The sequence below is a fragment of the Chenopodium quinoa genome, unplaced genomic scaffold (genome assembly GCF_001683475.1).
Source record: "Chenopodium quinoa cultivar QQ74 unplaced genomic scaffold, ASM168347v1, whole genome shotgun sequence".
NCBI lineage: Eukaryota > Viridiplantae > Streptophyta > Magnoliopsida > Caryophyllales > Amaranthaceae > Chenopodium > Chenopodium quinoa.
In genome coordinates this window covers 1876134-1901785 of record NW_018742393.1, presented here as the reverse complement: position 1 = coordinate 1901785, position 25652 = coordinate 1876134, and the positions used below count along the sequence as shown (strand labels likewise).

Sequence of the window (25652 nt, the reverse complement as noted above, 5' to 3'; positions counted from 1 at the left end):
TTGTTTGGGTCCAATTTAGTCCAATTGGGCCTGGTCACTGAATGATCCAATTAAAAGCCCAAGGTTAAGGTTCAACTCTCCAAATGTGCTAAAGTCAAAAATCAAACATCCTCAAAGCCATGTCAAGGTCAGTCAACGGCCCAATCAGCTTGGCCCAGCCCAACTGACTTCCGGGCCCAATCCGCCTCCTTCATTAGCCAAGGTATAAAAGCCAACAATTTGGTCAATTCTTGGTAAGACAATAAAGCCTCAAGCAACTAAACTCTTGCACAGCTTTCTCTCTCTAATATACTGACTTAAGCATCGGAGGGGCCTTCCTCGGCGTCCCCCCCGAGGCTAGTTCACGTGTATTTGTTATGCAGGAAACCCTCGGCTCCTGCGTCGTTCGGACCGAGACCAAGTTCCCTCAAGATAAAAGGATCTTCCGAGATTCGATTGTTTTCATCCGAAACAACAACTATTATGCATTTATGTGATAACTGCCTTGACATTAATCACTTATAGTTATAAACGGACAAAACATCATAAAAACTTATGTAATGAACCACTCTTATCTTCTTAGATAAAAAGTTTATACATAAAAAATGAGTAAATAGTTTGACTTTTGATTATCATTTTGACCTTAAGCACCAAATAATTGACTATGGTCTTTTCATCTTAAAACCACAAGCTATCAAAAAAATCTACCCTGTTTTAAGATTAGAGTTAACAATATTAAATACGAGCTACACAAGTTTATTCCGATCAATATAAGTATCTCAAATACATTTAAAAAGTCTATATTCAAAATGACGATTCATATAGCATTCCACATAAGTTCATATAAATTCACAACAGATTGAACAAAACAAAGACAGTGAGTACGAGTAGAAGACAATCATAAAAGTAAATATAGCATAGACAATTTTGGCAAAATAAAATCTAAAAAAACTAAAGAGAGTAGTACTAGTACCTTGTAAATCTTGTATATATGCTCCATAATTTTGTTAACAACCAATACCAAAGCGACAACATAAACAACCTAGTTTTCCCAAAACTACCCTTTTACCATAAATTCCCTCTCCTTGAGAAACTATCTTTAACAAACATACCCTTCCTTGGTAAGTTTTTCTATCACTTCCCTTCATTTTCATTCTTCCCTACAAATAAAAACTCACTTCCACTTCATTCCCTCCATTCTTAAATAGAAACCAACCATGTTCTCTCATTGGCTTATCTTTTTCTTCATTTTCTCTCTCCTATACTGAAAATTAAATTTCTTACTTCTATTTTATTTTTCAAAAAAAACAAGGGTTTTACTAGTCTTCAACATAAATATTTGTACATCAAAAAATGTACAACCAAGTTTAATTTGTGGTCGTCGTTACATATAATTAATTAAGTCGGAGAAATTAATCTCGAATAAGGGAAAATGGGAAGGGGTAAAGTAGAGTTAAAGCGGATCGAAAACAAGATTAGTAGACAAGTGACATTCTCAAAGAGGCGATCTGGGTTGTTGAAGAAAGCTCATGAGATCTCTGTACTTTGTGATGCTGAAGTTGCTTTGATTGTATTTTCAACTAAAGGCAAACTCTTTGAGTATGCTAGTACTGACTCCAGGTTTGTTTCTTCATTTTCTTATAATTTCATGCATCAATTTTATTTATTTATTTATGAATTTAAAAATGAATGATATGATGTTTGATTTGAGAATCAATGTGGTGTGAATACAGCGTGGTAAATATAAGATTTTCGATATGGTACCCAGTATGAATTCTGTTTATCGATTAGTAACAGATTAAAGATGTCAAGATGTACATAACTTTACTCTCTTTAGTCAAGTTAGGCGGGGACCCAAATAGTGATGAAGTTTGCTCCGTATATAATATCATCAACAAACTCTATATGACACGAATGATGTCAATTTTATGTACAATTTCAAGTTCGTTGTGTCTCTTTTCTTCCCTCCTCTTTTGTGTACATGAACCTTAACAAGTTAACATTCTCCTTTTTTTTCTCCCCTCATTTTGGTCAAGAACAACATTTTCAAAATCTTGTTTTCATTTAAATTTCTATTCTTATGTTACGATTGGTTTTTTTTTTTTTTTTTTTTTTTTTTTTTTTTTTTTTTTTATTAAAAGTGATTTACAGTCAAGTTCTAATGATGTTTGGTTATCTGATGTTAACAACAAACTATCAAATGTATCTTAGCTTATATTTTAAGCTGGAGCTATGCATTGGATTTGACTACTCTTTATTCCTAATTATTTTGAAATTTTATTAATTTTTACTTCTTTTTTTGGGTACTAAAGTACTGTAAAAATAACAACATTAATAATATTGATATCTTTACTATAATTGTTATTTTTTGGGTGCAATAAAATAATTATAAAATTACCAATACTAGTACTACTTGATCCAGTGGACATGATCATTATCTATCGGTTTTATCCAGTTGTCTAGATTTTACGGACATAACAAATCTCTGATTGGTTAAGCAAAAGCTATTGACTTTAAAATAACTCTTCAATGTTTTAAGCTAGTCAAGTAGGGATTGTAAAATTTTAACTTATCAGAATTAAAAAAATAAAAAAAAAAATCTCAGTATTGGTATTTAAAACCGACAAGTATTAGTGCACCATTACTTTTTACTAGTAATAATGTAACGAGCTATATTATATAGTACAGTACAATAAGTTTAGTTAAGTGGTCAGATATTATGGATCAAAGTATATTGTGTAGTGCTTCTTAAGTTTAATCTTGGCTAACGGACCAAACTTAATCTAATTAGTGTCCAAAACTTTGGCTAAGCCTTGTGATCTTGAGCTTTGTGTGGGTTTTTATGGGGCTCTTCCCAACTTTGCCACTCCTTTAAAACCTAGTACTTTTTATTTATTTTAATAATTTTATTTTATCATATAATTGAAGTTATATTTTGATGAAACTTAGGGTTAGGGTCACTCTATATATCATCATGTGTTATATGAAAAGGGCTGCTGATCGGCATTGTTATAAGTGAGATAATAAAGCTAGGAGTAATTTTACCTTGGGGAATGAATTTTTTACATTAATCAAATATTTTGATCGAAGAGCCGGTCAAATTAATTGTTTAATATTATTAGTTATGAAATATGGCTTTTATATTCATGTACATAACTTGTAGAACTAGGTTAAAATTTTGTTGCTTAATCTTAATTTTTAGCCCTTTATATTTTGTGTGGTTCTTAATTTAAACAAAATTTTGAGTTTTGTTTAGTCCTTTTCTTTAGCTTATTTACTTGGATAGTGACAAGCTCCAATCATCGATTGAATTAGCGGAGACTTAATTGTTTTGGTCTGTTGGAATTAAATCCGTACTTTTTTTTCTTTCTTTTTTAATTTTTTTTTTATTTTAAAAATGAATAGAAAACAAAAACTGAACTCTCTACTCGTGGTCTACTTGGTAACTTGGGTAATATTTTTTCATCTATTTTAACATCTTAATTCTTGTCCTATTTTATCTGACTTATTTTCCCTTATCTTATATGTATGTTGGAACTTGACTTACACCGTATTAAACATGAAGTGAAAATAAAGCGAGGGATTCAAAGCATTGCTGGTTGAAAATTTAAAACAAACAATTTCCTAAATTAGACTGAATCAAAGATACCGGCAACTTAGTTAATCAAATTTTCAGATACATAGCAAAAAAATCGTTGCCCAAATATGTCGATCAACATAAATAAGTACTCCGTAATACAAATGGATATCCAAACCCTGGTTTGCACACCCGTACGCTGTTTTCGGTCTCTCTAATTCAAATTGACAAGTCCTGCACTGTAATTCTAACTTAATTGCTACTCACCTGAACTAAATTTTCTAAAATCTAATTATACTATATTTTTTTTTTATTGAACTACGTTTAGATTGAATTTGATCCTTTTTTTTTAGTATGAAACAATTGAAATAAGACCGACTTTAGAGTCTAAATTATCTCTCCATACTGAATTGCTCTTTTGCAATTAGTACATACCACTTCCATTTTGTCCAAGATCAAGTATTTCATAACAAGTTTAGTATACTATCTTTCGCTAACTTCTTATACACCGTATAATCAAACTCTAGCCTTCTCTATATATGCAATTGTATGAATAATTAAGACTACGTTAGTACGTTACTGCATACAACCATTAAACGTCCACACTCCACTTTATTTCAGTTAGTGTTTTTTATGCAACTATATTCGTACAAATTGTTTTTCTTCATAAATTATCACACTTGGAAATGACAAAATACATCGAGGAACACCTATATTATTATTTCTTGTAAAATTAGACGCAAACTTATCGTTTCACAACTCCGAAGGGCTCACCGCATATCAATTATATACAATAAGTTATGTATCTCTATGAATGTCAACTAGCTTCATCGGTCAAAGTCTTGGCTGTAGACCTTCTATGTCTAGTACGTTATTGGCTTATTGCAACTATAATGAAGTTTTTTTTATGGTCTTTTTATCCTTACAAAGTTACACGCATGAAATTAAAGATCATTCAAAAAAGCGGAAGTAGTTTTGATTGATCAATTTTCTAATTATAGGGTTTCTTTGGGTCCCATTGATGATGACCTTTATGATAAGTGTGCTTAAGTAATCACTAATCAGTGCAAAAAAGAAATAATACTAGCATTAAGGGGCCACTATGTACTATAATTAGACATATATCCGGAGTTTAGTTAGTGTTACATTCACTAATGATTATAAAACCTTTTTAATCATGAAACTATAGCATAATCTAACAATAGAAAATGATATGTCTCTTTATAATATATAGTAACACATATATTTCATGTTATATTAAGCATTTCTGATTAATTCCTTGATTGTAAATGTAGTTTAATTAATAAAATTAAACAAACATCTTATTGTTTTTGGCAGCAGCATGGAAAGAATCCTGGAAAGGTATGAGAGGTACTGTTATGCAGAGAGACAGCTTCTTGCTACTGATTCAGAGTCCCAACAAGAGGTATATTATACTGGATTAGTACGACGAATGTTCTTGTTAATCCTTAATTACATGTTTTATACCATAATCTTTCCTAATTATGTGACTTTACACTACACTGAAGGGTTACATTTACCTTCTATGACATGACCTTTCAACATTTGATTTACATTATTCATACAATTAGTTGAATATATATAGCCTTTGTACTATAATATTACTGAATTATTTCGATTAATCGATTATTAATTCATTATGTGTAGGTAATATATGTATTCAAAGTGTACATGTAAAAGTGTAAAACATACAGTAGCTTCTTTCTACAAAAATTATAAATTTTTTAAGAAATGGCAGCACACATGAACTTTGAGTGAATTGATCTAGAGGTAAGTGTTAGGTCAGCACTGGGATCTTTGTCCTGGAATCGATTCTCATAATTCTCACCACGCGTAATCAAGCTGAAATGAATATATAATTCATGTTTATGTATCAGAATTTTATATAATTGCATAGATGATGTCATTTTTAGGTCATCGTTAAACAAAGCTACTACATACACTATGTTGTTAGTGTAAGTAAAGGTGTTAAGCATCCTCCCCTACATAGCTGAATGAAATTTCTGACCTCTTTTTATTTAATACCTTTGGATGTTCTACTTCTAATTAGGGAACCTGGGCTATGGAATACCCAAAGCTCGTTGCTAGACTCGAAGTCTTACAAAGGAACATGAGGTAATGAATACAAATATCTTCCTTTATTATCCTGCATTATTAGCAATTTTATGTGAGTAGCTAGAAATGATGACTTCGCTTTCATTATCACACATAAAATTTGTTGATTAATTAAACGAGTTGCTATCATATAATTGTTTCTTTGTGTTATAAATATAATCTGGAACCTGCATCATTTGGCATACATCCTGACATCTCTTCCTCGCTTTATACAAGTTACATAACTACTTCAGTACTTCAAAGTATTAGTTATTGTATAAACTGTTACATATCTATCTTCTCCTTATTTACTGAGGAACTTGTTTATTCATATGTAATAAGCTACATTAAGTGTCTTCCTGTTCTTCAGACAGCTAACACCTTTATGTATTAGGCAAAATATTAGAGCATTATACTTTTTTCATCTTATAAAACTGTTATACATTGTTTAATTCTCTCTATAAATTACAAAGGTCTAGCTAGAAAGAAGAACCCTAATTGTATGTAGACAGTAGAGTAGAATATGTTGTATTATTTGGTGAACAAGAACTCGAATTGACTCTTCCCGACATGAATTATATATGTATATGTATTATGTACACAAAAACCTTCCATCATGGCTGTTGAAGTGTTTATAGAGGGAGGTTGATTAGAATTCAGATATGTATGCTAATAGAAATATTACTGTTGAAGTATAAACTTCCCAAACAACACATGTAAGTGTCCCGCATTGAGAAAAGAAGAGAGAGTATTTAGCTTATTTACTATGATTCATTATTACTCCCTCATTTCCAAAGAATTTGTCTTTGTTAGCATTTTATCTACATTAAGGACTATAATAAATGAGATATTACTCCATATGACTTCAAATTTTATCTTCATGGCACCAGAATTCTTATCAGAAATTGTATTATATATCTACTCTCAGTGCTTCTTTTTTTTTTTTTTTTTTTTTTATGTACAATATTTATTATTGGAGCGTATTTCAGGCATTATGTAGGAGAAGATACTGATGCATTGAGCTTGAGGGAGCTCCAACATCTGGAGCAACAGCTCGACATTGCTCTTAAGCGAATCAGAAGCAAGAAGGTATAGTTACATTTACACATATTGCCTTAGAAGTTACACCAATATTGAAGTTTAATCAAACTAGTATTATGACAACTAAATCCGAACATATCATTAACAATTTTGTCAACTCATCAACTTTATGCCTTTCATCTTGGAAATCCTATGTAACTTGCTTCTTTATGTCTTATATCTCTACTGTCTTCAATTGCAGAATCAACTGATGCATGAATCCATTTCTCAGCTCCACAAAAAAGTACGCGACATCTTCCAATTTATGCCTTTTTCTTTGATTGACAGTATCAAATTCTATCATTCAGTAACTAGCTTAGCTTAAACTTTTGGCAGGAAAAAGCCATGCAGGAGCAAAATAACCAATTATCCAAACTGGTATTTTTGTTTATTACACAAACTTTCTTCTTTGATTTTCTTGTAGTACGTGATCATTTATATTGTACTAGTATTTATCTGAATATGAAATAGATGAAGGAGAATGACAAGAGGGTCGAGGAACCACAAAAAGACGATCAAAACCCTAGCCAACTCTTCCTGTTACCAACATCAAAACCATTTCCCTTTCCTGCTCTCACCATTGGGTAAGCAACTCTTCTCTTAGTACACGCGAAAGATCTTAACTTTCCAATGATAACAACCATATCATAGAGTTACTTATACGGAGTTTAGGTTATGCATTCTCACCTAATTTTAACACTCAAATGATGTTAAAACCATTTTAGATCGATCAAAATGTTTGGACTTAAGCTCGCTAGCTTGGAAAGTTATAGCATTATTTGAGAGTATTCTAGCCTTGTATGTAATTTACCATTTCGCAACCAACCTAAATACTTGTCTATGAATAAAAATAAGGGGTTTCTTTGGTAGCAATTCACTTCCTACTTCATTAGGTACTTGAAAAGGGCATTTTATTAGGTCATATGATTATGTCCATTATTTAGTAATTTTTTTATGCATTGAATTGGGTGGTTTCAAATAAATTTTTTTTTTCCCCATGTATCATGCAGAGGTGCTTATCAGGAGATGAGAGAATTAGAGGAGCAAGCGGACCCGGAAGCTGAAGTTCCAGCCAGAACAAACACTAATATTCCGGCATGGATGTTTAGTCATGTTGGTTAATAACATGTTTTATTCGTTCGTTGATCCCTTCGATCCTTCAATGCTCTATGATTTCAGTTCTCCGATAAAAATGCTGAAAAAGAAGTGTTTTACTACAATTTGTGCTTTAGAATCATGAAGATAGATTATTCTCCTGCAATGCGAGGTGGAACCTTTGTACACCAGAGATACATACATTCGAATAAACCAGATTACTATTTTACTAAAATACTCGTAATTTACTAGCTAAGCCGTGAATTTATAATAGGAAAATTTAACATAAACAGACAAACTTTTGTGGTTCTCCATATTGGACTAACTTTTAAACCTGTCCATATTAGACACAAGTTTAACATTTTTCTCCCAAACAGGTTACCTTTGCTATTATATCAAGTAAAATTCCACTTGTCATTAAATCGTTGGTGAATTTTTTTTTTTTTTTTAATTTTTAAATTTTGATAAATTTTACAAAAATAAAAAAATAAATAAATAAATAAAACAACCAAAACCACCCTTACCACCACAGCCAGCCCCCTCCCCTACCAGCAGCCAACCAATTCCCTCGGCGTTGGCGACCTTCAACGTCGCCGGAATTATCGCCACCTACACCTTAACCTTCACCACCACCACTTCCACCCACTGCAACACCACCTATGTACACCACCAGTAGCAGCCACCACAGAAACCACCATACCAACAACCAAAACCACCGAAATCACCATACCTACCAACCAAACCACCATATACCAACCCACCAAAAACATCGAAACCACCATTCCAACCCACCGAACACAGAAAAACACCATACCAACCACCAACCAACCCACCAAAACCATCCAAACACCCATACTCGAAACCTGCCATAACCATCCTCTCACCACCGCCACCAAGATCCGAATTCCACCCCACCCAGCTCGCGTCCACACCGCGAAGCTACCCCACACCACCCCATAAACACCACCGTACCTTTCCTCCGAAATCATCCCATCTTCCCTTAATTTCTCAATCTTCCAATTCTTCTTTCTTTCTACATCAATTTCTCACTTTTTTTTTTCGGTATAGGGGTTTCATGGGGAGCGGAGTGTGGTTGGAAAATGCAGTGGGAGGAGATGGTCAAAAACGGGAGGTGAAGGGGGAGGGGGAGTGGTGGTTGGCAGTGGGGTCAGGGGAAAGTGTTTTTTTTTTGTTTTCTTAAATTGTATTTTTTTTTTAATTTGAAAAAATAATTAGAGGTTTTTAATTAATGAAAAATAATTCAAAGAAAATTAAAAAAATGACCAATTGTATAGGTCATTGATCATTTGGGTTCATTTTGAGAGAAAAATGTTAAACTTGTGTCTAATATGGGCAGGTTTAAAAGCTAGTCCAATATGGAAAACCGCCCAAAAGTTTGTCTGTTTATGTTAAATTTTCCTATTATAAATTCACGGCTTAGCTAGTAAATTACGAGTATTTTAGTAAAATAGTAATCTGGTTTATTCGAATGTATGTATCTCTGGTGTACAAAGGTTCCACCTCGCATTGCAGGAGAATAATCTATCTTCATGATTCTAAAGCACAAATTGTAGTAAATCACTTCTTTTTTTTTTTTTTTTTCCGACAACTAATATTATTCCACATAGAATCAAATAAACCTTGACTGAAGTATGATGAGCTAAATAGACAGTGCTCAACTAAAACTTAGGTTTGAATGCATAGGCAATGAGCTGATATATAAGATTTACCTTGAATAACTGTACTACGGAGTGCTTTCGTATTTCATCGATACTTTTTAATTCAGTTGCAACCTTGATATGGTTTAGGGTTAACGAGCAGCATGTTAAAGTCTCAACATTATTTGCTTGAAACATTTAGCAGCCTTTGTGCTATTAGCCTGTTAACACAAATTACATTCCTACTTTTGCCACTTTGCCAGTATCTGTAAACAATTTAAATCACCTGCATTTTACAATCTACCTTTTCATATAAAAAATAATAAGTAAATAAAAAATTACGAAGTAAAAAGTTTCTGAACTATGTTTCTAGAAAAAAAATAGTTTCTGAACTAGCTTAACTTTTCAATGTTCTTGCAAATCGACACATACTTGGTTAGAGGAAAAAATATGATTGAATTACAAGATTGTTATCAAAATAAATTCCCTTCAAATTATGGTACAAAGGTAAATTGTCAGGTTTTCCGTTAAATCTGCTCTTGTTACTAGAAAAGATAATTTTATCGACCAGATTATTCAATTCATATACTGAGCACTTGGAGCATATTACATTAATGTTCAGTATCAATAAGTACCAGGGTAAGGATATTACAATTGTTGAATGCTGATGAATACAACAGTTCATTATTTCAGGTTTACAGATAAAACAACCTACAGGGGAATAGAGATCGAACAGCTGAAACCTTCCTAATAGCGACAGCAGCTGTCAGCCAATAGCGATCTCCCCAAGTCAATGAAATATTAAAATGCTAAGGAAGCCAGGTTCTTGCAGCAAATTCTTCGTCAAGGTCTAATCAGACCAGACCCATCATCTTCCGATTCCCATCCACCAGCACATTGCAGCTCCCTGGTCACACAGAAATGATGTCAACATTATGCTTCTCAGACGATAATTCACACCCCACTCTTTTGAAATCAGTTGCCTATCCTCTCCTCGTCACTTAATTAGGCAGTGGCGTAAGAAAATTCAATCATAAACCCAAACTTTCAAAGAAAAAGTAACACCCTTTTTCCGAACATCCTAAAAATGTACTCCGCATATATGAATATTGATTATCTAGGAGGGAATTTAACTCAAACCAAGAACTTTAACACTGAAAACATATTTCATACTCCTATGTTGGTGAACAAGGCAAAAGTAAGGCCACGAAGTATGAAAAATGATGGTGGCCTCTAATGGAGATTTTTGTAAAAGCAGAGGACTATGAAACAAAAATTGTCTCAGATAAAATACAAGCTTCAAAATAGTAGCCTAAGAAATTCTGAGCAGGAAAATTACCTCAATCTTCCACAAAGGCGTACTAAAGCATCAGAGCTGGTTCTGAATGCAACATCCTCAATGTGAGCAGCATTTGCCAGAGTAACACTTTCAGCAAGCCTGAATTCACATAAATCTTTCAACGAACAAGCATCAGTCAACACAGCTGAGTGACCACCACCAGCGGCAAGCTTTTTAACTTCTCCCACACACCTACAAATGGTGGTTGTTTATAGTTGTAGTCATATACAGTCAAATAACAAACTTTCCGCACACCAGATTGCATCAATGTCGGTTCTTACCAATCAACTGGTGATGGGTACCAGGCATACGTAGACTTCTCATTTGATGCCTGACCATAGCTATTATATCCCCATCCATGAATTCTCCCATCTGAGGTAGAGATAAGTGTGTGAGAGTGGCCACAGGCAACAAGCTGCACCCCACTTGGGATAACCAAAGCCGGGATATTCCGAAGCATCAATAGAGAATCCTTGAAAACAAAAGATGCTGAACTAGTTTGTGGACCAAGGCCAAGCTGACCAACTTGCCCACCGCCCCACGCATAGAGAGCTCCTTTTGCAGTCACTGCACATGTATGGACACCTCCACATGCAACACTTGTAATGTAAATCCCATCAAGAGCAACCACTCTTCTGGGTATTAATTCCTTATCTTCGGATTGCAGGGAGCAATGCCCTAGTTGACCCATGTTGCCAAGACCCCAAGTATACCTGCCAGAGCAGAGATAGACTCATATCAGGATTATATCCATACAGCCATGCCTATTTAACCATGGATAGAATAATAGACCCTAAATAATATTTTTACAAGAGTCAATGTTGTTTACTTGTGCCACGTGAGCAATAACATCACTAGCACATATTTCATCCCAGCTCAATGCTGACATTGAGTTGAAACGCAAGGATTTAGGAGGGAGGGGAAGTAGGTACGTTAATGTGAGTCCAAATTTCAGAAAATAATGCAAAAAGGAAATGTGGGTTTAACCATGGATAGAATAATAGACCCTAAATAATATTTTTACAAGAGTCAATGTTGTTTACTTGTGCCACGCGAGCAATAACATCACTAGCACATATTTCATCCCAGCTCAATGCTGACATTGAGTTGAAACGCAAGGATTTAGGAGGGAGGGGAAGTAGGTACGTTAATGTGAGTCCAAATTTCAGAAAATAATGCAAAAAGGAAATGTGGGTTTAAGTAATAAACTTTAAGTGGGAGTCTTGGAAATCCTTTTTCGGTAAATATCAACCTTGAGCTTGGCAAGGGGAGAGCTAAAAATACAACTGTCATTGAAGGACAAGAAGGTACTTTTAGATCACTTACACGTCACCAGTCTCAGATACAGCAGCAGTATGGTACTCCCCGCATGACACTTGAATTATTTTCACTCGCTCAGGGGCTTCATCTAGGTGTTTTGCATATGCTTTCACAATACCTGGCCCTTGCAATCCTTCACAGGTAAATCCTCTGCCAAGTTGACTGTATTCATTGTATCCTAGCAGAAGATCAATTACATCCTAGTTAGTACAGCCCACATTATACGAAGTATATTATGAAAACCCCATTACGGTAAGCCCCCGCCCCCACCCCCTCCTCCCTCCCATGGCCCCACCACCTTAATAAAAAAAAACAATCTGAATGGAAGAGACAAGAGCAAGTTTAAGAGAAAAGTGATGTCACAAGTAAGACACAACATTACCCCAAGATTGGAGAAGACCATCCTCCGACAAGGCCACTACATGAACAGATCCACAGGAAACTTGACGGATAACCTGTACACAATCACACATTGGCATGTGGAATAGTAAGCAAATTGCACAGACTAACAAGCACAAGGAAACAACTGCGTACCAATTACTTGCAAGCTGCGCTAATAACAGCAGGATAACAATAGCTACAGCATAGGCTATGCGACACACGCACAAACACATACACATACACACAGCTGCTCAAATATGGATCAACACAAAATCTATAGAGCAAACAAATCTACCAGAACAGTTTGGTCTGGTACCAATTTGTTATGAAATGAATAAACAGAAAAAAATATAAATTAGGAAGAAAATTTTTAGGGAAGGATTGATAGTAGATAGAATTCGATGCGATAAATTACCAGATAGAGCATACGATCCCAGATTAAGTGGATGGACATTTTCAGTTTTAAGATAAACCTTCTCATCAATATTCATCGTACATCCTGTCTCCCTAAACTTCTCATAAATATTCATCGTACGTCCTAATCCCTAATGAGCTCTATATATAACATTCCTCTTCTAACGAACTAATTTATCTTCTTCCTCCAGATAGGCAGATACTAGTCTTATTGCATTATCCATAGAGCCCTTCCCCATGAAGGTGATGCATACAGTGAATTGTCCATTAATCTTGAGAATTGGACATATAAACATCATAATGAAAGTTGCACTCGAGCCACTTTAGCAATTATTTATACAAGTCACATAATTTTCATATCTCTAGTCACTCAAGCAATCAGAATGCTGACATGGCAGTATACAAGACTTACAGTGTTTGGTGCAAAGGATCCCCAAAATAGACGAGGATAATTTGAGCCCTGAAGTAATGAAAGAAAAAGAGCTTTAAAATATTGGAGCAAAAAAATGAAGTGATTAACTGCAAGAAAAGAAGGGAATTGCGTCACCTGATTTTGGCCCCACACCCATAGTCTCCCAGTTGATATAGTCCCATCATTTTTACGAGGCTCTGCTATAGCAGCTGTACAGTTCGCTCCACAAGAAACAGATTTCACATATTCAGTATCTAATAGGTCTACTTTCTTCGGGTATTTCCTACTTTCTTCAGTTCCATCTCCCAACTGCCCAAAGTCATTTGCTCCTGCCAAAGATAGTAAAACATAATAATCAAAGACCAATTATAGCATGGGCAATAGACATCAGAAGCAACAATGTCTAATACTACTACATGAAGAGCGGACAACAAAAAGTCAAAATAATTTTTCATAAGCTCTCAACCACCAGTCAATTGAGAAGTGATAAAATATGGAAACGGATGTGCATAGTAATCAGACCAAACGAAACAACTGAATGCATGGCTTAGAATAATGTCACCAAATAGATAATTAAAGTGAAGAAGCACTCAAGAATATCAAACTTCAATCATAATCAAGTTTTCAAGGACTAGTCAGTTTTTCATTTTTAGTTTTCTTAATATTAAACTACAAGTGAATATCACTGACTCACTGTACATAAACCACAGCCCCTGCAGTAATACAGTCCAAATAGCACAAACTACAGAAATCTGAACGCAAAATCCGCAAAGAAGGAAAGGAGGTGGTATTTCCCCAGTCAATATGTCCATAAGGCCATAACACATTCACTTATAAACAAATCAATGAAACTTCATTTCCACAAAATGTAATCATATTACTTTCTTCTTCACGGCGGCAAAATCAAACTACCCACCATTTCACCACAAACACTCAGGCATAATGTAAAATCCCAATCAACTATCCTCTATTTAGTATCAACTACGAAGGTGCAATCGAAAAGAGAATTAACATGAAGCTAATAGTTATCCTATTCCCAGCATAGAAATTTATAGGAAGAATAATGAGGTTACACAGAGGTTCAAAACTGCAGGAGGATGGATTTGAGGTAAGAGATGTGAACCCCAAGTAAAAAGCGACCCATCAGAGGCCACAGCGGCGGTATGCTCCCGGCCACAAGCAACATCCAGCCACCTAGTACTGATCCCAGCTGGACAACCGAAAAGCTCCGGTGGCAGCTGCCTCGGAATCCTTAACTTTTGGTCCTTCTCCTTCCTCCCAGTCTGCCCTCGTTGGTTGTAACCCCAAACATAGATGGCACTCTTTGTTGGCACAGACACAGGTTTTGACTCCCCAAGGATTTCACCAATTTCCATCTTTTATAAATTAAACTGCAAATCGATATTAAAAGTTCGATTAAAGTTGAAATTTTGCAATACTTATTCTGAATCAAATGACAAATCAAACCCTAAATCAATTGCAACGCAATATACCCAATTACACCTCAAAATTTCTATGCAAAACCATCAATTAATTGCCACAAATTTCACAATTAATTAAAAATGAAATTGAAATAAATCATTATCATCACAAAATTAGACTGTTAGCAAGATTGATTTTTGTGTATATCCTCTAAAATTGCGAAAGTTACAGTCTTTATAGCTTCATACATCAATCAAAATACAACAAACAGTAGAAAAGTAATTGTCATCGCACGACTAATCAGCAACATTAAACCAAAAAAAATATTGAAAGTTTGCAAGAAGTTCGAAATGCAGGACAAATAAAATGCAATGCTTCCAATAAAAAATAAAAAAAAAAAAAAAAAAAAAAAGGTAGAAAATTACTTTAGTTGGATTAGGGATTTTTTCTGGGTGATCAAAAAGAGCAAATCGTAGAAGAAACGAACAAAATGATGAGGTTTTTTTAGATAAAAGAGAGAGAAAGAAGGTGGCTTTTAACAGTTGCAAGATTCCGAGGAGAGAGAGAATTGGGAATTTGAAAGATAGCGTTCCGATTACCTGGGGAATCTAGCAAGTGGTCGGTGATCGTGAATATGGCAAGAAACAAACACCCTTTTTTCTGAATTTCTGGATGGCGAGTTTTTTGTGGTTGGTTTAATTCTTGTAGCGGATACCTAAGACTTAGACCTGAGATCGAGTCTATGGCAAGTATTGTAGTTGCTTTAATTCTTGCAATGGGTATCTAAGATTTAGACCTGAGATCGAGTCTCATTTACAATATTGTCTTGGTTTAATTCTTACAACGAATACCTAAGACTTAACTTGAGATCGAGTCTCATTTACAATATTTTTCTTTGTGACGTTCTTTCTAATTTCTTTCAATATTTCAATGGATTATTTCGTATTTTCAAAACATGTACTTCATATATGTCTAAAGACTAAAGAGTACTTCATTGGGCACTCATTTGCTATGGAGTTTAATTAGAAAGTACATCTTATATTTTAGGCAGATTTAATGTTAAAGAGAAGATATTGGATGCGAATTGCCGTACGCATAATTACGTGCGGCAGACTTGGCTGATATATTTCATTTGTTGGCTAATATGGTTTTTGTGTTTGCTAATATATTCCTTTTGTTAGCTGATATTTTATTTTTTTTTTGATATGTTCCTTTTGTTGGCTGCTATCAGACATCAGTTGACTAATATGTTTCTTTAGTTGGCTGATATCTTTATTTTGTTGGCTGATATGTATATTTTAATTGTTAGCTTATATGTTTCATTTTGTTGGCTTACCTATTGCTTTTGTTTGCTGATTTTATCCTTTTGTTGACTTATATACTTCATTTGTTGGGGCTGATATATTCCTTTTGTTGGCTGATAAGTATCTTTTGTTGGCTTGTTGCCTGATATGTATCTTTTGTTGGCTGACAGATTCCTTTTATTGGCTGATATGATTTTGGGCCTTGATCCCACACTTGATTAATATTCCCTAACCCAAAGTCCAAATTGTTCCTCACCAGTCACCTCTCAAACCACCAACACCACCATCACTTGTTTTCTGTTTCCTCCTCACAACCACTTCCCTTCACACTACCACCACCCATTTCTCCCTCCTCCCTCACAACTACCGCCCCTTTCACTAATTTCTACCAATCATATTTGAATTTGCAATTGGAGTCGCGCCCTTTCTTTCTAACCCTTCAATTGAGTCGCGCTACCTCCTTCTTTTGAAGCGTAATTGGGGTTGGTCTCTGGTAAGATTAAGGTCGTTTATGGTGGCTTTTAGGTGGGTTCTGGATGGTTACTAGTGGTTAGGGTGGATCGGTGGTGGTGTTGTCGAATTTGCACCTCTTCTAGAAAAATTAGGGTTTTAATTCCTAATTATTTCAATGATCTTCATCAAATTTATTAATAATACACCATTGTTGCCGCAAGATCCATTTTTCGATCGTCATTGTCATCATCGATCGTCATCGTCGTCATCAACCTGTCGTCATTGTCGTCTTTATCATCATCATCATCTCCTCCGCCGCACAAAACATTGAGTACGGAGTGCCGCACCCAATAGTTTATGATTGTTAAAATTAAGAGGACAAACCTTTAAGAAAGTTTGAATAGGAGAATGATAATAATAACTAAATAAAACTGCACTCTATTATCCATACAATTTTTTTTTGAACGGTATTATCGATACAAACTTGAGTTGTTGTATTTCATCTAAAAAAATGATTTAGAGTCAAATTATAAGAAATACGGTAATTTTTTTTTTGTGAAAAATAAGTATTCCCTCCGTTTTTTTAGTTCCCCATGGGGATATGTGCGGATTTTTAGGCAAAAGAGTAAAATAATATATTCTTCTCCCGTTCATAATAATCACAATACTTTCCTTTTATGTTCGTTTCATAATGTAATTGCAACACTTCCTTATTTGGTAAGAACTCACTATTATTTTACTTTATTATCTCTCCAACTAACCCCATAAAAGAGAAGTGTTGCATTTTAAAAAAAAAAAACAGAGGGAGTATTTATCTCTCCTTCAAACCCCACTTACACTACTTTTTTTTTTTTTTTTTTTTTTTTTAATATTTTATTATTTCTCTATCTAACTATACTCCTATTATTTTATTAAAGTTTACAAGCCTACTCTAAATTTTTCTTAAACTATGTGCACTCCCTACCGTTACGATTATTACGAATCGGAAATAGTAAGGCTCTGTTCTTTTGAGTTGTTCTACTCTGCTCTGTACTGTTCTGTTCTGCTGAAATCTACTCTGTAGTGTTGGAAGCTCTGCTTAGCTCTGCTGAAATCTGCTCTATTCTGCTAACCCCTGCTCTGCTCTGCCCAAAAGCTAAAAAAAAATCGGGTCTAAATAGGTAAAGTTAGAAATAAAAAGTTTGAAAGAGTTAGAGAAAAAAATATAAATGGGACCACTCGGTATAACGTTCCGTAAAATGATAGCAGTAAACTAGTAATACTTTGTGATAATCAATAACATAATACTAAAATAGACACCCGGAATGACACGTGTCACTTCTTGGTTCTTGGTGCCGTTTTTTCCCTCCAAAACTCCCCCCCCTTTTAGCAAAAATCTTTTATTTTTAGAAATTTGTATAATACAACTATAATAATATTCCAAATCTTATATATTATCTTTACATAAAATGTATTTCTTTTTATTTCGTGTTCTTAATTCTTCCATACACATTTACCTAACATATTATTCTAATTCTTTTTTAATTATAGTATAAGTGAGCCACTAGTTCAGGTAAAAGATACTATCATTACCGTCTATTGAAATTTTGCCCTAAAAGTGATAATAAAATTGATTCATATAATTGATATCAAATTACTTAAAAACGTCACTTTAATTTTTATGTTTTTTTTTTCAAATACCTCTAATATTTTGTTTCTTTGACTAATGGAGTATTAGTGTATTACATATGACTATATAATAAATGTTGTGTTCGACAATATCATATGTCTAATTCTAGAAAAATGTGAATATCAATCAATTTTTTGTTATAAAGGAGGAGGGTTACGGTAGACCAGTGACAACCAGTGTAAAACTTTGTCACATCGCTTGACATGAGCCACAATGATTGAGAGTAGTACTAGGATGGGTGACCTCCTGGATGTCCTCATGTTGGTTCATGTAGCCGACCCCACTTATGGGATTAAGGCGTTCAAGCAGAAGAAGAATCAATTTTTTGTTATTACCTAATTAAATAAATTAATATCTTAGAAAATACAAAAAAAAAAAAATATTGTCTTTTGCTGAAACATGTGATTGAGATGATAGATTTATTATATTCGACATTATAAATAAGATGCATAGTAAAAGACACATCGAATATAGCGACAACTCTCGGTGTCAAACAAGTATTGCCTAATTGTTGATTATAATTGCCTTTAATGATCCGAGTACTATTTATTTCCATTGAAATTATTTTATTGGATATAAAGGTGATATATTATTTGTAATTTATATATTTACATGTATGTTGTACTAATAGTTTTACTGTAGATTTATTAAAAGACATTAATAAATAAGTGTTTAGTCATATAGTCTCTAGATTTTATAGTTTTATTGGGAATAATATGCATTATTAAAATATAATGTATATTACTTTTAAATATTTTCAACACAATCAATCAACAATAAATTATTTTTTTCTCAATTGTAGTTTTAATAATTTTTACGTTATTATTTTACTTTTCAATATGCATTGCATTTTTTATTCCACGTGACTTACTCATTTTTATATTATATCACAATTAATTATGAAAAAATGATTATTAATATGTGCCTCGCACGGACACTAATATAGTAATTCGTGATAATTGACTTTCTTTCGTGCGAAAAAACAATACGGAGTATGTCTTTACCCCGATGATTGGTCTCAATTTTCAGAGAAGTTTCTCCAATTTCAACTCCAAACGTTTCCAGTTTCCTCACCATTGTCTGAACAAAAAAACAACATTTCTAAAGATTATACCGGTAATTTTTTCTCTCTCTATCTCTCTTTCTCTTTATTGACTGGAATTACGGTGAATTCTAAGCTAAAATGAGCTTGCTTTATTATCTTTTGAAATATTCATGATTTTTTGCTTTAATTCAATCAAAGTTCTGATCTTTTCCTTTTATAATTATGAATTAGAAAGAATTATGGATTTTTTTTTCCTGGGGGGGGTTTGGGTTTATGAACTTACGAATTGGGATAAATTTGATCTGCTATCTTGATCAATTTACCTTATACTTGCAATACATGGTTAAATTGCTTATTCTTTTGGCTACCTAATTTCTGCTTAATGTTATCTTGCTTTTGAAATTGATTATGTGTATAGGAATGTTAAAATGAATTATATTTCGTGAAATTGTGGAAGAAGCTGTTGCATTTCATATTGGAATTAAGTTTCAAAAAACTGCAGATAAACTGTAGATTTATGGCTGCTGAGACTGCTGCTAATGCTTCGGCGAAGAAGCTTATAAGAATTGATATCAGTTCAGACACTGTTTGCCCATGGTGCTTTGTAGGCAAAAGAAATTTAGACAAAGCTATTTCTGCATCAAAAGATTAGTTTGATTTTGAGGTTCATTTCCTGTAACCCTTTTACTGACTTTCCCCAATTCTATTTAAATCGCTTATACTGCATTTTGTTTTCTATTTCGTGCTTGTTTAAGTCATCAATTTGTGTTACAGATCAGGTGGCACCCTTTCTTCCTCAATCCTTCTGCCCCAAAAGAGGGTGTGAACAAGAGGGATTTTTACAGACAGAAGTTTGGTGCGCGATCTGAACAGATAATAGCGCGAATGACAGATGTATGGCAGAATTTTTATTATGCTGTTTTTTTTATTTCATTAAGACAATTTATAGTTGCATTTGGCACTAACTCACATGCCGATTTGTGTTGCAGGTATTCAGAGGGCTCGGTTTGGAATACAACATTGATGGGCTTACGTAAGGAGTTATCATATATAAGCTTATAATCTACAACTCTACTAAATAATTTTAGCATGGTGTTCATAACATTTGGTATTTATATATGTAGGGGAAACACTTTGGATAGTCACAGGCTTATATATTATGCTGGCCAGCAAGCGCTCGACAAGCAACATGATCTTGTTGAGGAACTATTCTTGGGCTACTTCACGAGGGCAAAGTACATAGGAGATCGGTATGTCTGTTTTCGAAGCATTTTTTATCTTCACTTTGTATGCATGCGTGATGTTTCCAAATTGCACAAATTGAGTGCCTTACTGCCGTCATCAAGTATTGATCTCCATGTGTTGACCGTGTTTTGAGACTCTAATATGTTCACTGTTAACTGCCATCCTTCTGCAAGAAAATTGGTTACATATCTAACAATGTGTCCTGTAGCTACATAAATAGATGGTTGGATAGAGGGTTTTGGTATAAAAAAGTTGGTTTACTGCTCCATCTGGAGATTTAACAAATTTAAGCAGAAGCCCTAACAAGACTGAAGCTAAGCAAGATTGGGCTCTTTGAAAATACAAAGTAAGTTATTAGAGATTTGTACGTAGCTGATAAGGATATTCAAAAAATTAAGGAAGCCTCCCCTAAGGGTCTTTTTTTGTTTTTGGAAGGAGGGATGGGGGGTGATATTTCTGGAGGATTGACAGATTTAAGATATCGAGAATCATTATAAATCAAACACTAATGTAGCACAAGAGAATGGGAGTTCTCTTTATAACTGACCTGTGGCTAAAACTCAATATTGCAGGGCTGTCTTGTTGGATTCATTATGGCTTTTTTCTTCTTTTCAGTTATTGCATTTTATTCGATGTTCTCTTGCAGGGAATTCCTGGTGGAGTCTGGTAAAAAGGTTGAAGTAGAAGGTGCTGCTGAGTTTCTAGAGGACCCAAATAATGGTCTCAAGGAGGTATACGCTCTTCCATCCCTTATTTTTATGTCTTTTTCTCTTGCCTTAGATTTCTTAGCAGTTAGCACTGGTTGATAGCTCTGCAAATTATATTGCTGATTGAAACAATTAGTACTCCGTAGCAGAATTATCCTGTTTCATCACTCCAAATCTCCGGATGCACCTAAGAAAGTTTTCATAGTATCCACTTGTCTCATGTTGTTGAGCATGCTAGTAAGGTACCCTAAGTACATGATTGAGCATTTTGTCGTGGGACATAATTTTAGACTAGCTATCACAGCTTTCTTTGGATTTTGGAAATCAAATATGTGTTGCCTCAATGGGTTAGGAGTTAGGACTTAGTTTGTTGTTGCTTTCTCACCTTTTCTCAACAAACTAGTTGCATCCTGATGAACAGCCTCCTTTTTATTAGTTTGTGATCAGTAGACTATATAGTTTTCAGTCATAAATTGCATTTCTACACTCAAGGTACATATATATAAGGCACCAAAATTGCACTTCATTTAACCTCTGCTGTTTAGTCAGAGTTAAATGTAATTTTACTTTATCTCATTCTATAAGGCAGCCTACGTAAAATGTAATATCTTGAAGACAAGCTCTCTCATACCTTTTGGAGTTCTACAATACAATCATTTTTGTTTCATCATCTTATATATATATATATATATATATATATATATATATATATATATATATATATATATATATATATATATATATATATATATATATATATATATATTTTTTTTTTATCTTCACTTCTTGTTTTTAAGGTGATGGAAGAGCTTGAGAAATACTCTGCAGATATAAGTGGTGTCCCGTACTTCGTGGTGAGTATTGAGTACTTGAGAAACTGTAGTCTGCGTCTTGTACTTATCTTGGCATCATTGACGAGGGTTTGGTTTCTCTTTGACAGATCAACAACGAACAAAAATTGAGTGGTGGACAACCACCTGAGGTTTTCCAAAGAGCGTTCAAACTCGCAGCAAAGTAATTCCCCTTTGTACTGTACTGTTTAAGGCTGCTACTATTTGCTTGGAAATAGATTTCTCAAAAAAGACGGTATATTTAATAAGAGTGTGAATTGTGTTCTATGTAATTAAGGTAGTATTTGTTTGGAGTAGTTCATTTTAATGTCTCTTTGTTGGTGTTTTGAGTAGCAATCGACCAATCGTGATGTATACATGAAATATGAATGCAGTAATATATGATATATTCAGTGACGAGTTCAATTGCAATTTATCCATTAAACTTCCAGATGAGAGAGTTTCCCATTCATCCAATGCTCCCAAAATCAAAAGGGAACTGAAATGTGTCAAAAGAAATTATTTTTTTAAACTAACTTTAAAAGTATAAATCAAATGCAAACCCTTGTTCAAAAGTTCACACACAAGAGATGTTAACCTTGTTTTATGGTGATTATAAACTCAAGCAAACATCACAATAGTCATTCTTTAGCATTAATGACAAAGAAGAACTAATTAAATTTGTTGTGCTAAAACATTTATATCATTGCGATTTGTGTGCGGCTGAATACATTATGTGATTGCTTATAAAAGAACAAAAAAAACCCTATAACATTGATCGAATAACACTTATAACACTGACGAGTAACCCCTATAACACTAACGAAGTAATTCTCATAAATCCATAATGACTGGCAACCCACATATAAGAATTGCGAAGAACTATAGATGACAAAGTTGGTAAAGTCCAAAGATAATGGTAGATTGGTGGTTGGTGATAGAATACGACCGCGGGATCAACGATCCTCCCGAAGAACTATAACGTCTTTCTCTCTTATGCTCTCAAATCTCGCCTTACCAAACGCTCTAAATTCATTGGAGATCAAAATTCCATTTTTTCAATTCTCAAAACTTTGCGTCTTTCTTCTGCAGATAAAATACTGGTAATTTCAATTCTTTAACCTTTAATATCAGATTATTTTAATGTCCCTTTTCTTTTCGTGATCAAACTTTGACTATTGATTGTCATCCTCGATCACATAATATAATATAAGTATTTTGTGTGCAAAATTGACTATATATTTTCAATTAATTCTATCAATATTCATGTCAAAAGTAGTGACAATTATATAGGAACGAAGGTAGTATTCTATTAGAAGCTTAATTCTTGTAGTTCCAAGACAATAAAGTTTATGGTCAAAATTAACTCTATATACGTAATAGTATTACAGGTAGGTGAACCTCAAATTCATGGCTCAGTCTGCTAGCAATTCAACAAAAAAGCTAGTTCGAATCGATATCAGTTCAGATAATCTATGTCCGTGGTGCTATGTGGGCAAAATTAATCTAGATAAAGCTATTGCTGCATCAAAAGATCAATTCGATTTTGAGGTTTTTTCTCTATACATAATAATCCCAATTTCATCGTTTATTTCTTGATGTAACACATTTTTATTTTTTGTCTGTGATCACTATATATTTATTATGAATTTATCTGTACTCTTAAGATACATTGGCACCCGTATTTCCTCGAGCCTTCTGCTCCGAAAGAAGGTGTGAACAAGAGGAATTTCTATAAAAGGAAGTTTGGTTCTCAGTACGAGCAAATCATAGATCACACAGTTCAGGTATATCTTCATCTACGTCCCACAATTTTAGCACACTTATATGATACGGTCAATACGGAGTAATATTTTTGCTGTACTAACTTGTTTGTATGAGTATAAACTTCAGGCATATAAGAGCCTTGGCCTGAACTATAACATGGACGGGTTAACGTAAGTTGATGGCAACATCATTCGTCTTTTGTAACTTGAGATTATGTACTTGTCAAGAAGTTGGCTAAAAATTTCATCTGGACATAAATAAATAAACGAATGCAGGGGAAATACTCTGGATAGCCACAGGCTCATATATTTTGCAGGAAAGCAAGGACTCGATAAGCAACACGATCTTGTTGAGGAGCTTTTTCTCGGATACATGACACGGAGAAAATATATAGGTGATTGGTACGTATTCAATTCCTTCGATTCTTAAGTGATTGATTATGACTTTTTAGATAAACTGTTAACTGTGTGAGGTTTGATGATACAGGGTGTTCCTAGTGGAATGTGCTAAGAAGGTTGGTGTAGAAGGAGCAGCCGAGTTTCTTGAGGATCCAAACAATGGCCTGAAGGAGGTATCTTTCTCAGTTTTACTAAAATGGATGGCATTCGTAAATGTGATGAAAAATTAAGCTTGTTTTTTGTAAATGTTGAAGGTGAACGAAGATTTCGAAAAATATTCAGCACACCTTGGTGGTGTTCCCTACTATGTGGTGAGTATTCCATAACTTTGAGATGGAGGATCAAGTTTTTCAATGTGGTTTTTTCAACATTTTCTCTTCCTTTTAACTAACAGATCAATGGCAAGCACAAGTTCAGTGGTGGGCTGCCGCCGGAAGGCTTCCTTCGAGCCTTTCAAGTTGCTACTAAGTAATGCCATGAATTCTTAAAACACACCATTTGTACGAGTATTTGATCCACTGTATTTGAATTTGTACATTTTCTTTTTGCAAATTATGAACTAAAAACTGTGTAATCACTATGATATATAATAATGGTGCCATTTAGCATGGTTGGATCTAGTGATATATCCCAGAAGCCTGAAGGTGAGCAATTGCTCAACATGAAATGATCAACTGAAGTGACTATTTGAAATAACCGGGTGTACCTCCTCCATTGTAAAGTTGTCATAAAATGATCAAAAGCTACCCGCTAAAAATAAAAGTTACCTGTTATAAATCTAAGTTACCTATATTATATTACAAAGTCTAGAATAAACCGGGTCCACAATAACTTATTGTGCACCTATCCATTTATTATATCATTTGAAAAGTGATTACATCATTCGGAAACTGATTATGTAAATGTATCATTTAAAAAGTCAACTTATCATTAAAAAAAATAAAATATCAAACAGTAATTATATCATTCGAAAGATAATTTTATCATTCAAAAGATGATTATATCATCTAACTAAATTGTTTAAAATACAACTATATCATTCAAAATATGACTCACAACAAGATAATTACATCATCTAAAAAAGTGATTATACTATCTAGAATATGACTATATTATTTGAGAGCGTCAAATATTGGGTCTACAATAATTTATTGTAGACCGGGTCCATACAAGACTTGCAATTATATTATATTGATAATGTTGCTATCTTTAAAATGAATAAAATATATCAAACTTATAAAACAAGGTTGCCCCGATTAATCTCCATGATAAATAAGTTTCATTTATCACATGGCAAAACCGCTACTTCAAGTATAGTACCGGTTCGTTTTATGGATTGCGGCTTTACCCATTTTTACCGCAAAATTTGCACTTTTGCCCTTGTAATGAACAAATTTGTTTACACAGTGATAAACTTGGATTTTCTCTTATTAAACTTATTT

General features: G+C 33.9%; 4 protein-coding genes across 7 annotated transcripts; 3 read left to right on the top strand and 1 right to left on the bottom strand.

Moving 5' to 3' along the window:
• The first annotated feature begins 892 nt into the window (after positions 1-892).
• LOC110703512 (truncated transcription factor CAULIFLOWER A-like) lies at positions 893-8102 on the top strand. Of its 2 annotated transcripts, none has more exons than XM_021881319.1 (8): positions 893-1599; positions 4895-4982; positions 5628-5692; positions 6661-6760; positions 6954-6995; positions 7088-7129; positions 7223-7335; positions 7762-8102. In XM_021881319.1, the coding sequence occupies exons 1-8, from the start codon at positions 1412-1414 to the stop codon at positions 7871-7873; spliced, it is 750 nt and encodes a 249-aa protein (XP_021737011.1). In that variant the 5' UTR covers positions 893-1411; the 3' UTR covers positions 7874-8102. The 2 variants fall into 2 exon arrangements, with proteins under 2 accessions (XP_021737011.1, XP_021737016.1); XM_021881324.1 differs by having other exon boundaries at positions 896-1599; positions 4898-4982.
• Positions 8103-10050: 1948 nt separating this feature from the next.
• Positions 10051-15534, bottom strand: LOC110703501 (ultraviolet-B receptor UVR8-like). Of its 2 annotated transcripts, none has more exons than XM_021881306.1 (9): positions 15392-15534; positions 14494-14761; positions 13506-13699; positions 13371-13418; positions 12546-12618; positions 12170-12341; positions 11125-11556; positions 10844-11035; positions 10051-10411 (listed from the first exon to the last, which is right to left on the bottom strand). In XM_021881306.1, exons 2-9 carry the CDS (start codon positions 14744-14746, stop codon positions 10348-10350), a joined length of 1428 nt encoding a protein of 475 aa, XP_021736998.1. In that variant the 5' UTR covers positions 14747-14761; positions 15392-15534; the 3' UTR covers positions 10051-10347. The 2 variants fall into 2 exon arrangements, with proteins under 2 accessions (XP_021736998.1, XP_021737003.1); XM_021881311.1 differs by lacking the exon at positions 15392-15534 and adding an exon at positions 15218-15385.
• Positions 15535-19176: 3642 nt separating this feature from the next.
• On the top strand, positions 19177-22471 carry LOC110703493. Its single transcript, XM_021881300.1, has 8 exons — positions 19177-19334; positions 19766-19927; positions 20038-20157; positions 20253-20296; positions 20388-20513; positions 21155-21239; positions 22013-22069; positions 22156-22471. The coding sequence occupies exons 3-8, from the start codon at positions 20149-20151 to the stop codon at positions 22231-22233; spliced, it is 399 nt and encodes a 132-aa protein (XP_021736992.1). The 5' UTR covers positions 19177-19334; positions 19766-19927; positions 20038-20148; the 3' UTR covers positions 22234-22471.
• Positions 22472-22933: 462 nt separating this feature from the next.
• On the top strand, positions 22934-24830 carry LOC110703475 (uncharacterized protein YwbO-like). Of its 2 annotated transcripts, none has more exons than XM_021881296.1 (8): positions 22934-23148; positions 23437-23596; positions 23713-23832; positions 23939-23982; positions 24088-24213; positions 24299-24383; positions 24465-24521; positions 24605-24830. In XM_021881296.1, exons 2-8 carry the CDS (start codon positions 23456-23458, stop codon positions 24680-24682), a joined length of 651 nt encoding a protein of 216 aa, XP_021736988.1. In that variant the 5' UTR covers positions 22934-23148; positions 23437-23455; the 3' UTR covers positions 24683-24830. The 2 variants fall into 2 exon arrangements, with proteins under 2 accessions (XP_021736988.1, XP_021736987.1); XM_021881295.1 differs by having other exon boundaries at positions 22935-23148; positions 23429-23596.
• Positions 24831-25652: the final 822 nt, after the last annotated feature.